Source organism: Platalea leucorodia, assembly GCF_965183815.1.
Source record: "Platalea leucorodia genome assembly, chromosome: W".
Classification (NCBI taxonomy): Eukaryota; Metazoa; Chordata; class Aves; order Pelecaniformes; family Threskiornithidae; genus Platalea; species Platalea leucorodia.
Window position 1 is genome coordinate 45,649,891 of NC_138859.1, and position 13,390 is coordinate 45,663,280.

Consider the following 13,390-nt stretch of genomic DNA (forward strand, 5'->3'; position numbering starts at 1 on the left):
CCATATGTTAAACAACTCACAAATATTTCCCAATATTAAAAGACAAGGCATATTTTAGGGACATATATTAGAGCTGAAGAATGATATATCGCAGTTACAGCTCCATGTTTTTTTTGGCTCGCGTTCAATCCTTTAAAGCAAAGCATTTGGTTAGTTCATTGACAACTGCAGAAGAAGGGTGTGATCTTGGCCAAGCATAAGCATTACTAATATTTTTACATCATATATTTACTTTAACCAAACTCATTTATCAACCGTAATTAAAGAAAGTAGCTATCATTCACTTACGAATAATTACAGCCTCTCTTCATACTGCTGTGGTGTTTGCTGCTAAGCTAAATGATTATTCGGGGGTGTCAAAACTTTCTATGGTGGGGTGTGGGGTGGAAGGAGGGTCCTTGCCAAACGCCCTGGGCAAAATCTCCCTCCTCTGAAGCAGAACCGGCTGCAGCTACGCTCGCCCCAAATCCAGGAGTTTGCAGCTCGCAGGTCCCAGCAGGCAGCGATCCATCGTGCTCCAAAGCAAACAATGGCTTCAGTGGCCCTCACCAGTTATTTATCTGTTCCCTTCCGTGAACGCGGATCTATCGTATTTTCAGAAATCCTTTTCTACTTTAAAAGTCCTGCTCAGAGCACGGCCTTATTTGCTCTGCCAACTGGCCACTTCTTTGAAAAGGAAAGGCTGAGCCTTAGGAACAACCATTTACCTCTTTCAGCAAATACTGCAGTTACTGCATCGAGAGTCACATCCCTCTCGCAGCAAGAAAACACAGTCTGTTCAATAAACATCATCGGTGTACATTTTTGAAATTGCACGATAGCTTAAAAAAATGAAAATCCATGTTCCCGCCCTTATGCCAAGTACAATCAACCCCAAAAAAGAGGACGAGGGATTTAAGCCCTCAGAATTTTATTTCTGGTTCAGTTTCAACAACGCGGTCAAGTTAGGAAATTCGATTTCTTACTTTGTATTCTGGAATTGACAAAGGGAGGAGAGAGATTGTCATGCGACCCAAGGTCTCTGCTCGCCATATGATCATAGTGAGTCCCATCTCCATAGTTCTGTTAACAAATTGGGAGAAAAACACAATTTTACAAGTTTAAACGGCATTTTTCAAAACCTACAGGTCCGTATTTCCCTTCTAAGTTTTAAGCCAGCTATGAGCAATATTGTTCCCTTTATTGTTTTCCCCTATTGATTCTGCTGGAAGTGATGTGTTCCAGAACATTTTTAAAGCTGTTTCAATTTTTTTATTTCATTAGCAATTGACTTTGGTTTGCTGTGTGGATAATCCTGAATGGGTGACTGAGATGAGGTTCCTGGAATTTCGTGCTGTGCAATTCAGCACAAAGCCCTCTCTTAGCATAAAAGTCTTCTTGCCCATAACATATGCAAGAACAGCAAAGAAATAATTATTAACATTTTGCTTTTTAAATCTATTTTTATGTAGAAATCTGCCGTCTTAATCACCTCACTGCTATATACGTGCACTGAACTATAAAAAAAAAAAAAAATCAGGATTTTTTTCGCAGTGGGTGTGGAAAGTTGATTCTCACTGAAAAAATAACCCCGCATAGCACTCGTCCTTCGTGCGGGCAATGCCGTGCGTGGCTAGCGAGCGGCAGCGACCCGCTCCTGCCCTGCGCTGCCTCGGTACCCCTCCGCTCTTCTCTGGGGACCAACAGCACCGGCCGCGCTACCCGCAAGTCGAGGTGGTACAAAACCTCGCCAGGATCGGGCCCCTACGTTTTGGAACCGTCTCGGTGTAACCTTCTGCGTTCAGTCACTCCGTTAGCAAAATGTTAAATTTAACTACAAATATTGGCCGAGCGCAGCAGTTAGGTAATGTTTTGTTTCTTCGGTTCAGAACTCACGAGAAACGAATTCTCCCAACGTGGAAATACCATCGTCATTTTACAAAGCAGGAGAGAGAGAGAGGGGTCAGGCTGTTTGCAGAATAACACTGCAAGTTAATGCACAGTCTTGATTGAAACTCCAGAATTCTTCCCAGGCTCGTGCTCTTTTCTTTATCTCTCAAAACTTAATTGTACACTCACATTCAAGTTTTTGCATGCATAAATAATTGTGTGTGCAAATTTAGAATTTACTTTTCAAAACATTTTTCCCTCGGAAGCAATACAAGTGTCAAGTAAAAAAAAGGGATAAAAATAAAACTGACAGATGTGAGCAGTAATGACGTAATGGATGCTAAGCAGGATGGAATAAGAAAAGGTGTCGGGCTTCCCTCCCTCGGCGGCAGGGCCGGGGTCCCCCCGCCACGCCGCAAATGGGGAACCCCCCTCGGCCGCTCGCGGCACGGTGCAGCGCTGCGGACGCCCACCGAAAACCTCAGCTGGCTTAAGGTGCGCCGAGGGCAGGACCTGCCCCAAGGGGAAAGGACGGACCGAGGATGAACAGGGCAACCGCCTTTCTCCTCGCCAGACAGGCACTCGAGGGCACCGAGCTCCCGGCAGCGCTGCTCGCGAGCCCTGATCCTTCACGTTAATTAGAAAACTATTAAAAAGCAATTTAAACAAACTGTTTAAGTAAGGGCATAAGTAAGAGCAAAGCCACTTTTTGCCCAGCGTAAGTGTACTTCATGCATGTGCAGGAAGTAAACAGAAATAATCGTCTCGGTACTGAAGCACAAGGCGTGCCCAGCGCCGAGGACGGGCGAAGCCGGGATGCTCTGGCTGGGGAGCGGGGCTGCCGGGCTGGCTGGCGAGGGCCATCGGCGGGGCTGCCCGCACCGTGCTGCTCGGGGCGAACCACACAGCTGCTCTGCTGGAAACAGCACTTTGTCCCCACCGAAGGAACCGGCATCCCGATCGGAGGTGTCTAAAGAATTTGGATAACTGTGCACAGCCGCAGTCGAAATGACTGAGTCCAGCTGTCTGGCAAATCTCAGCAAACACCGAGTATCGCCGTGCCAGAGCGCGGCTCGGTGGCTGCATTCCCCAGAGGGGGATCCCGCTCTTAGGCAGGGAGCACAGGAGACGTCCATGCCCCATCCTCAGCAGCGTCCGCAGCAGAGGTGGGCAGGTGGCTAGCAGCCGGGCTACCTGCCCCAGGGCTCGGATGGTGCCAGCAGTCGGGGGGACGTGGCCGAAAGGCCCGGCTGCCAGCCCCTGCCCGAGGAGAAGGGTCTGAAACCCCCCCACCGGAGGCACGGAGCGGCTGAGGTGCGCTGCAGGAAGGGCATGGTGGGACAGGCCTGGCGGCCCCTCTCCAGCTTCGCTGGGCCCTGGGGTGGCCAGGGGTGGCCCTGGAGTGGCCAGCGAGCCCTGGCACGGGGATGAGCGCTGCCCAAGGCAGGGGCGCTGGCCCCCTCCTCAGGTTTGGTGACACCCGCCATCCCTAAAAATCCAACAAACGTTCGGCAACAACATCTCTGCTCCACCCGCACGCTGGGCGGTGGTGGTGCTTGATGGGGCCTCCCAAGAAAAAAATGGTTAATTAATATTCTCGCTACCTGTTAGAAGGAGCGGAGCAGGTGCCAAATTCAATCACAGGATCAGGTTTGAATGTTAAAAAAAAAAAAAAAAGGCAATTTTAAAGAGAAGACAGGCTACAGCCAACTTTGCATGCCCATTTTTCTACGCAATCAGGTGTAAAGCTCATATTTAAGATTGTAAATTTACATATGCAGGAAGTCTGGTTTGGGGAAAAAGATTAGATATACTTACCCTGGATGGACTAGGATGTCCTGTATTCCCCCAGGACCCTGAGCTAGTTCTGTCTTCTACATCTAGGGACAAAAAAGTTCTTTAGGCTTTATTGCAATAATTCTTTCCTTTTGTATAGGCACTTTTAAATTAATGTTTCAAATTAATCTCCTGTTGCCTTTAATTAAGAATCAGGCACAGGGCTACTACGATGGTAGTGGCTTCTGACCCACTGCTTAAATTAACTCATTTAAATTCACAGCAGAAATGAACTGGACCCTCAGGAACCTGAGGTTTGAACATAAAAATTACTTCAGCGGCTCAGTGTTTCTCCACACTTTAAAAAGTGACTGCACTGTATCAGTTAAAATCCTACCAAAATCTCCAGCACAAAAATAGGTATCGTCAAACAGTAAAAATAAAACACGATAAACCAGACGAAACCTAGAAGTTAAAGCAAGGCACGTTTGGGGTGAACGTACCTCCCGCCACCTCAGCTAGGCTTCTGCTGCAGACAAGCACTGGGGCACACATTGGTATCTCAAGAAGAGAAAAGCACATTCCTAAAGCCAAGCGCGGAGGGGGCATTTCTGCCTTGCCCTCTGTCGTATGAGAGGAAATTCATCGCGACCATTGCAGGGGAGACACTCCAGTCATTTCAGAGAGCCCATCTCAGCGTGGTGGTAACCATTTTCCCCCTCCGTTTGAGAGGGGGTCTCTAGGAATACCACGTCCCATTGCATACGTGCTCGGACGCGGTGAAACCCGCCGTTTAGGGTACGGACCGAAGAACCAGGACTCCTACAAGCTCCTCTTAACTTTGCAACAAAACACAGAAATGTCTCGGCCTGCCATTTTCTTGTCTGCATTTTATCTGCGCGCCAAAGGGACAGCTCGACGGTCACCCCAGGAAGGCGAGGTGAGGTGAGCTTCGCTCGTCAGCCACTGCAGCGTGTCTCCGGATCACGGGATGCAAGAGGCTAGCTAGACTGCAACGCTACGTTTGCCTTGACAAAAATCAGGTCATAGACGCGTTTTACATATGAATGCTCTGCACGGGGCTGTCCCTCTCGGGTACCCTAGGCGGTGATGAGCTCCTCCAGGCTGGCACCTTGCACCGAGGCCCGGGAGCAGCCCACGAACTCAACTCCGCAGGCTGCCGCTGCTGCTGAAAGCAGAAGATCCTCTGCAGCGCGCTCGAGTATGCCGGGATGCACTTGCACAACTACTGCCATCGTCAAACCTTTACTGAAATGAGGCGGGAGTCTCTTGAGACTTTCCCCTTGGCTAAAAACTTAACGGCTAAACATAACACCAGTTCAGCGAGGCACTTGTGCACAGGTTTAATGGAAGCCTGTGAATAGTTCCACCAAAATCATAGTTCACTCTCACGTTAATTCAAGTAAATGAGATCACTCATGCTTAACACTAAGCACATCCTTTAGTACGCTGATGGACTGGACCATACTGCTTGAATCCATTACTTTTTTACTTACAGTATGTTAAATATCAGGAAACGTGATTGACACTGATCTATAACAGTATTATTGCACATTTCAGTGCTACTTTCCAACTTACTCCTGTGTACCCACTGGCATCCTAATGAAATAACAACATTGCTCGCCCTTTGCCATGCACAAACAGTAGCTTTAATCTAATCGGAAGAAATACGTATTTGGTCTCGCTGGCTAGAGAAACTTCCCCAGAGCGCTGCCGAAGACTCCGCACGCCAGCAGCTCCCTTTCCACCTCTGCACTGCTTCACCCAGACTTCTAGGATCGGTGGGAACTTCAGTTGTCTGAGAAACAGATGTGGTCATTAGCACTTTAAAATATGGGTGCTGTGACCAAATCTGGTTGATTTCCAAGATTAAAAAGAAAAAAAACCCACACATTTGTATAGTTTAATACTTTCCCCCAATTACAATTCCTATTATCTCAATAACAGATGAACGTGTTAATAGCACAAGACACTCTTAGGTAAATATTTAATTAAGCTCCAGAAAAAGAAAGAAAATGTGTATCATTTACCTGACAGATCAGATCAACCATTCTATTAGGTTAATTAGGCATATTTTTAAAAATCATTTCTGTTATGTAACAGGCAATTAACTCCGTAGAGCCCCGATCCATTGCCTGCTAAAATTCAGCGGCTATTATCCCCCTGACTTTGGTGGGCATCGGCCCACCCTCAAGCAGAGCTTCCGAAGTCCCTCAGCCAGCCGAACAGCTCAGCCCCCGGGAAGAGCAGCCGGGGGACGGGGCGGCAGGTCCGAGCCCGCCGCCGGACAGGCGCCGAACCCACGCCGGCGGGTTGGCTTCACCCCGTCCCGCTCCCACCTCTCTCGTGCAGACCCACGGGCCCGCTCCGGCAAAACGGAGCGTACGGGACGGAGCAACGCCAGCGAAGGGCTCTGCATGGGGCGTCACTCAGGGAGCTCCGCTTTCATGAACAAGGAGGCGGTATTCACACAGCTCCCTGTTAGAAACTTCATTTATTAACATACTTTTCCGTAAAAGTCGGCTAATCTAAAATAATACATGTTGTGAAGGCCCCTTACGCTGGCTCACGGCCAGTGCTAGGAGCAAGATTTCCACGCCAATAAGGTTTTCAGACTGCTATACTGTACGTTTTTATTTATATTCTAAGAATATAGATGCCGTGGTCTCAGGTGCTCTAATGCGTCACCTAAAATAACACGTTGCAGGGCCGTGTTTTGAGCAGTAACCCTGCTCTTGCCCTCAGCGCCCAGGAGGGACAGCATCCCCACACCAGTGGGCAAGGGGTGCACTGGGTTGCCGAGCCCTTCCCTTCAGCAGCCCCCCACCCAGCTCCAGCTGGGAGCCCGCTACCACCCCTTCAGCACACGCTGGGCTGATACGCACTATTTAACCTGCTCGGGCAGCTTATTTGGAGTCATGTTCTTCAAAACCCTTTTTTTTGGGCACGGGGAAGGGCCGCCACGCTCCCGAAGATGCCCAGTACTTTCCAGCAGCGCATGGAAATACTGGCTTCACGGCCAACCGCTGGACGGTCCCAATGACGTGAAAGGAACTATTTACGTGCTTACGGTTAAACATATGTTTTTGTGGTGAGCTGAATTCCTGCTCGGCTGTCCTTTCTGGTACTCTTTGCTGCGCTATCCCTACCTCTCCCTCGAGCCGAGCGTGCCAATGACCAGAGGGCACTATCAGATGCTTAAAATACCACGGGAACAACACATACCTCAGGGCTGGGGTATTCCTCGCCTCTGCAAACGTCCCAGACCGAGCCCCTGGGCACAGCCAAGACTAACCCGGGGAGAAAGTCCTGCCGAGGCAGGGGAAGCACCGCCAAGAGGGAAGGATGCTCCTGGGCAGGGAGAGGGACAGCTTTTGGGGATGCATCAAGGGAAGGACAGACATTAAAGGTATGCAGACATCGCTCTACATACCCAAGCGTACTGTATCAGGTAGAGATTAGAAGACTAACCTCACAGGATAATTCTGTAAGATTTGCCCAGACTCCAACATTTTCAGCCATCTCAAATTTGGCTGAAGGTTCCTTGCCCTTTACCTTGCTTTAATCCAAGCCCATATAATGCTCAAGTTCTTCCACCAAAGTTAAAAATTCTGGACTCTGATCAGAAAATGACAAGGAATAGCTCTTGTGCCTTATCTTCAGGGGTCGCGTCTTAGCTTTCGACCAATTTTCTTTGTATTTAGACTTAAATGTGCAAACTACACTATATTACTCTGCAAAACATCAATGAGAAGGCTTAATTAAGTAACACTGACAGATAAATCCATTTCTTTCGCAGTAATCAAATCAAAGCAGGTTGACATAACACAGGAACTTAATACAGTTATTCCCTTGTAATTGGAAAAAGGCCCTTTACTTCTCATTAAAGCAATCTTCTGGGTATTGGCATAATAAGAAGGCTCAGGGCTTTAATACTGCCCTATAAAAGCCCCAAGATACAGACCCCTTAAGCAAACATGCCAGATTATCTAATTCCTTGATCATAGTGGAACATGTAGTTATTGTTTTAAACTACTAATTCTTTATCTCAGCTACAGACAAAAAGAAGGAACTCAGTCTAAAACACGTACCATGAAGCTCTATAAAAATGCAAGCTCTAGCTGGGGAAAAAGATGCATTTTCAAAAACACCCTAGCTCTTCAGCCGGGAAATTGAGAGCTTAGCAAGATGAAAATTGTTCTTGGACATAAACAGTTATGAAGAGCAAATAATAAAATACAGTTTTATTGCATTTGTGAATTCGCTGGAAAATATTTTTTCAATGGAAGCGGAGCTGGCCAAAGCCTTCCCGCTGTCGGCGTCTTTGTACCGCGGCCGTCTCCCACCACGCGGAAGGCAGCCGCTGCCTGCAAACCCCCGGCGAGGCACAACTTCTCCTTCGGCCCGCGAGCGGACTCGGAGCGTCACCGCGACGGGTCACGCCGCGCACGGGGCTCTCGGGTGCCTGCGGCCGTGAAGGGGTTACGTGGTGGGGTACGACCCTCGGTGACCAGATGGGCGCCTGCACCTTGCCTGCCTGCTCTCGCCTCTTTTCATCCCGTTTACAAGTATTCTCTTAGCGCGACCCAGCGAGCTGCCCACAGACAGAAGCCAGCTAACTTCTGCCCCCTCCGACCGGCCCTCAAATCAACAGCACTTCTCCCTCGGCAGAAAAGAAAAAAACCTCACTAATTACTACCTAGTTAATCTAGCCTAGTTTACTAATAATTTAGTATGACAGATATTGCAAGAAGGTTTGTAAGCTCCTAAACCTAATTCTGGAAATTTATTATGTACCCTGTAAGTACTGCCACTTAGGTAATTAGGACAGTGAAACCCTAATGACACTGAAGTCAATGCAAAATTCTCCAGTGACTTATTCTCAGAGCTTGGATTTATCCCAGAGTGCATAAACTCGAACACATATGTAATTTTCTCCAGAATCTGGCTCCTGTAAATTAACCTCACTTAATCACAAGCGTTAGGCAATGTGACATTACAAAAAGCAAATCATCACGGACAGATTTGGTCAGTTTTTCAGAACGCAATTCATACATGATTAATACAGTGTGATTTCAATAACTAAAGCTTCACTTAGCATCTCAGAAGTTCCAGCTAGAAGAAGTAAAACTGGCACTTAAATGGAGTCAAACCACGCTGAGCATTTCAAGCAAAAAACCTGGAAAAAGCATATTCAACTGAATCTACAAAAGATGTTCAGTGCTATAGACTGAGATAGGCTGCATTCAAATCATATTACCTCTATGAATGATCTAGGGAAAAAAGAATTGCGACCCACATTGATTACACCCCTGCGTTGGAAGGTACCGCACCTTCAGAGAGGCCGCTAATGCTTAAGGATGTAGGGAGAAATCCAGAGCACTGATTTTGGGGCCAAAAGCTGCACTTTCACAGAGGAACGAGTTCCAGAAAGCCTCCGGTCAAGCAGCCACCTAACCCTAAAAGTACTTTTCAGCAGCCTGCAGAGTTCTGCTTCTTGCACCAAGGTTCCCTTGACGTCTAAAAGAAGGAGGGATGCCTTGGGAGCCCCCGAGCAGGGCACGAGGCTCCGAGACCCTCCAGCAGCGAGGCCGAGAGATGCTCACGCTCTGCCCAGGCCTCCTGGTGCTCCCCGTCTGCTAAGCAGACTCCACGCGTGCCTGGCAAACACAGGCAGGACCGAGTTCAGCAAAAGCACGGCAGATACCATCACGGTCCACCACAAACGTTGAGGTCTGAGCACTCCAGCGTGCAGGCGATCGCTATTACGCCTCCACCACCACTTGTGCTCTACGGAGGCATCAGCCTGATCGTTAGGTGTCTTTAAACGGCCTCCACGCTCGGGACCTCCAACGAATAAAGGTGCTCAATACGCACCTCCCGGCTCCAGAAAAGGAAAGGAGTTCAGAATTAGGCGACCTAAAGGGCAACTTACTGCCTAAACGCATGTAATTTCTAATTATTTTCACGGTAGGCCACGAGCTCTGACACGCTGTGCGACTCTCTCAGGCCAACGTCTACTTTATTTTAAGGACATAAACTGTAGGCACCATGTAACGCTACTGGACCTTGCTTGTAATGCCCAGTCCCTTGAACCTTCTTTGGTAAAAGTTTCATTGAATCCCTTGAGGTGCTCCCAAACAGAGACTTTAGAATTAGAAAATCCATATTTTTTTCCTGGAAAAACACCCAAACCTAGGAAAAAAACCAAAATAAACTCCTCTTTGCAGGAATAATCCAAACAAATACTTGGGAAATCATCCAAGACTGTAGCAATAACACAGGACAATAAACTAGATGACTCTGGAATATAATTTTGTTCAAACCTCCCACCACCTCCAATAACAAATTTGGGCAGATACGTAAAGTCTTAAAGTCACAGACTAGGAAATTATATTCTCATGCTTTACTCTGGTAAACAGCAGCACGGGTATCCGAGGCATTTTGCTCACAGAGAGAGAGTTGAGGGAAAGGAAAAAAAAAAGACGACTCAGATTAGCAAAAGTAACTAAGAATTTAAGAACTGTTTCAAAAAAGAGGTGCTATCTGGAAGATTATACGTATGAAAAACCCATGTAAAAAGAAGTATGCACCTGGCAAACACAGTGACAGTAGTCTAGCAACTAGTGAGATAATAGAAGGGAAAAAAAAAGAGCACAGTGGTGGATCTTGTTAATTTTGCAGCAAATCTGATTAGGAATATTGATTTCTCCGCCGTTCATACATAGGTGCGGCTTAACCGTGCGCCGTATGGGAGCAAGCTTCCCGCTGGAGCGATGGGAGCGGGAGGTCGGGATTTGCACCAGGAGAGCGTTTCGGGTTCCCACCATCAGTCTGAGTAGTACTTCGAGCAATTTTGTGGGAAAAGAGGCATTCAGCTAACATCGTACTCAATCCGGTATGACTTGAGGGGGGAGTAAGGATGTTTATTAAAGCACACAGATCGCTACCCCAACCTTTCCACGTAAAACCAGAGCACGCTCGCCACCTCTTGCCCCACGACGTGATGCTTTCTAGAGCGGGAAGGTGTTTCACGGTGCACTCCGAGAACCTAAGCTTCCACCCTTCCACCGCCATCATCCCAGCACATGGACAAATACACAAACGAAATAACCTGACTGCTATGCCCACGAGAGTAAATGGAAGGAGAAGCATACATATATATATATAATGATTTTTTTTTAGATGTTCAAATAGTAAAAGTGAGCAGAGAGGGCAAATTCCGTTTTCGTTGGCTAAACTTCCTTGCTATGAAAAGACGGGGTGGAATTTTACTTCTGTGGGAGCTTTCCATTTGATTTCCATTAAGACTCAAACGTTTTCTTTAGTTGAAACATTGTCTTTAGTATTTGGGTTCCCTTAATCCAGAATAAACAACATTTCACGTTTAAAACAGCAACATTCAGAGAGGCAGCACAATCAAGACGATGACATTTAATGAATGCAGTAACACAGGTGCTGAGCGAGCAGCCTGTACTCAGCGTGCCTCTGAAAAACCTGCCCTTTATCTGCCAGCTTCAGAGCAAGAAATAGAGAATTACGTCTCTTTAACTTCGCTTTAACTCAGTGCCAGGCCATATTCTTTTACAGGATCTGAATAAACGACGTATCAAGCCCAAGATAATTCGTGAAGAACAGTCATTTCATGTGCCTAAGTGCAAAATAATAGTTATTGATATAATTATTTGTCTTTGTGGCTCTGAAATAGAATTGCATTACTGTAATTCCAAAATACTGTAGAAAACTTGGAAAATATTTTAACATACAAGGGCATAAAAATGCTTAACTTGATGACTTTTTATCTTTGATGAATAACTAGAACACATATTTCAGAGAAGCCAAGTGTTGTGTTCCTGAATTTACCTATACAGTAAATGGCAACGGTTGTGGAAGACCAGAGCGAAAGGAAAATCTTCCAAATGCTCGCTGGTAAACTCAAAGTCAAATAACTTAAGATGACTTTCCAAAGAAGAAAGGTGATATACTGCAGTCAAAATTAATACATTTGCTTAACCTCCCTGAAAATGCTGTAACGCGCTTGCATTGGGAAAAGATGCCAAGGAAAACGGTGGTTCCTTCCCAGCACACGAGGAGCGGGCATCTTCTGGGCGCAGCGCTCGCGTCAGGCAAGCCCTTCTGCTTCAGCGCAAGGGTAGCTGGTGACACGCACCGGCACCGGTGACGCGCGCCGCAGGCCAGCGCGGTGGCCTGGCAGTCCTTCCCGGTGGCCTGGCAGTCCTTCCCGGTGGCCTGGCAGTCCTTCCCAGCCTTGACCCCTACACTTCTCCCAGCCTTCGCTGGGAGTCCAAGCCTTTGCCCGCCAGAGGACTGGTCTAGCAAGGGCTTCTGGTTCAGATCGTCGCTTCGTTCGTACCACCATAAAGTCAGGGCACCGTGTTGGCACTGTGCTCTCCCAGCAGGCAATCAGGGGGCAGAGAAGACACCAGAAGGACTGCAAAAGAAAATCCAGCAGTGAAGCTGCTATAGAAACACGGCACAGGAGCATGGAGACGGGTAACCAAGCCAGCTAAGAGGAGCAGGAGCGACGACTGAGGAGGACGGGTGCGGGCAGCAAACGCTTACTGAGGAAAGGGCGTTCAGAGCCATGGAAATCCCTCCCCAGACTGGCTTTCACGGCACCAGTTTGGGTGATGGAGAGCAAAAGGATGAGCCCACCCTTGCCAGCAGCAGCTAACAAGAGCAGTTTGTGTCAAAGGACAAGCAAGACCCCGCTTTCCACCGCGTTAGCTCAAAAAAGCCGATGGCCGTGCCGCTCCTGGCCCCCTGGGTGCTCCTTCACGGACCCGGGCAGGCGCTGGGTTAGCGGGGTGGGTTCCTGACACGGGCTCAGCCCTGCGGGGTCCTCAGCTTGGAGAAAGTTGTGTGGAGAAAGAGATAACGGAAAGGGTGTGGATTACAAAACATCAGCTGCCTTTTTTAATAATTTTAACACAGAGAATCAAAGATAGTGTTATACATTAAAAATATAAAAAATACAAAAAACATGCCCAAACACTGAACGCGCATGGCAAGCGGTGGTCCGCTTGCAAAACAGGCATTTCACTCCTGCAGCCGCTCAGCCAGCGCATCGTTACCTGCATCAGTAAACCCTTTTACGCTAACCCCGCGTCCTTCCCCAGAAGAGACTGCCACCTGTGGCCATCTGACATGATCTAAAATACACAGAATAGCAAACGGAGAAAGACAAACATCTTCAGATTTGAGTTTTATCTTCAAGGAAAAAATAACAAATTGTGTATTAACCAATGGAAGTAATTTTATAGGGGATTTAACAGTCAAAATATCCTCAAACGAGGAGAAAAGGACCAAGATGATCTCTACACGAACGAGACTTTTTGTGCAGACGCCATACTAACGCACAATTAGCGCTTCTCATTGTATGAATTACGGTTGTGTCAAAAATGAGAAGGGCGGGAAAAATCCTAGACTCTAATTATGATTACCATCCTCAGACAGGTACGATAAACAGATACTTCAGCGTCGCTATTTCCTCTTTGAGCTCTGAAGCACCTCACAAAAAGTAAGTCAGACACTACTAATGCAAATTAAGTTAAACACACCCGTTTTGGGGATTGAGACCTTTTCTGCTGTCTTGTTTTTCCAAAGAATTTCTTCTTCCGCAAAGTATTATGTTTTTTTTAAGAACTAAATAAAAAGCGATCTCAACGAAAAGTGACAAAATACAGAAGGAAGATTGAAGAGC

At 47.3% G+C, this 13,390-nt stretch overlaps 1 protein-coding gene across 4 annotated transcripts in view; it reads right to left on the reverse strand.

Moving 5' to 3' along the window:
* LOC309601856 (transcription factor 4) overlaps positions 1–13,390 on the reverse strand; it is a gene marked incomplete at its 5' end in the record, with an annotated part of 235,706 nt that overhangs the window by 156,784 nt on the left and 65,532 nt on the right. For all 4 annotated transcript variants that reach the window (XM_082335056.1, XM_082335057.1, XM_082335059.1 and 1 more), the window contains 2 exons: positions 966–1,062; positions 3,688–3,749. In XM_082335056.1, coding sequence (XP_082191182.1) covers positions 966–1,062; positions 3,688–3,749 — 159 coding nt within the window. The remainder of the gene's footprint in view (positions 1–965; positions 1,063–3,687; positions 3,750–13,390) is intronic.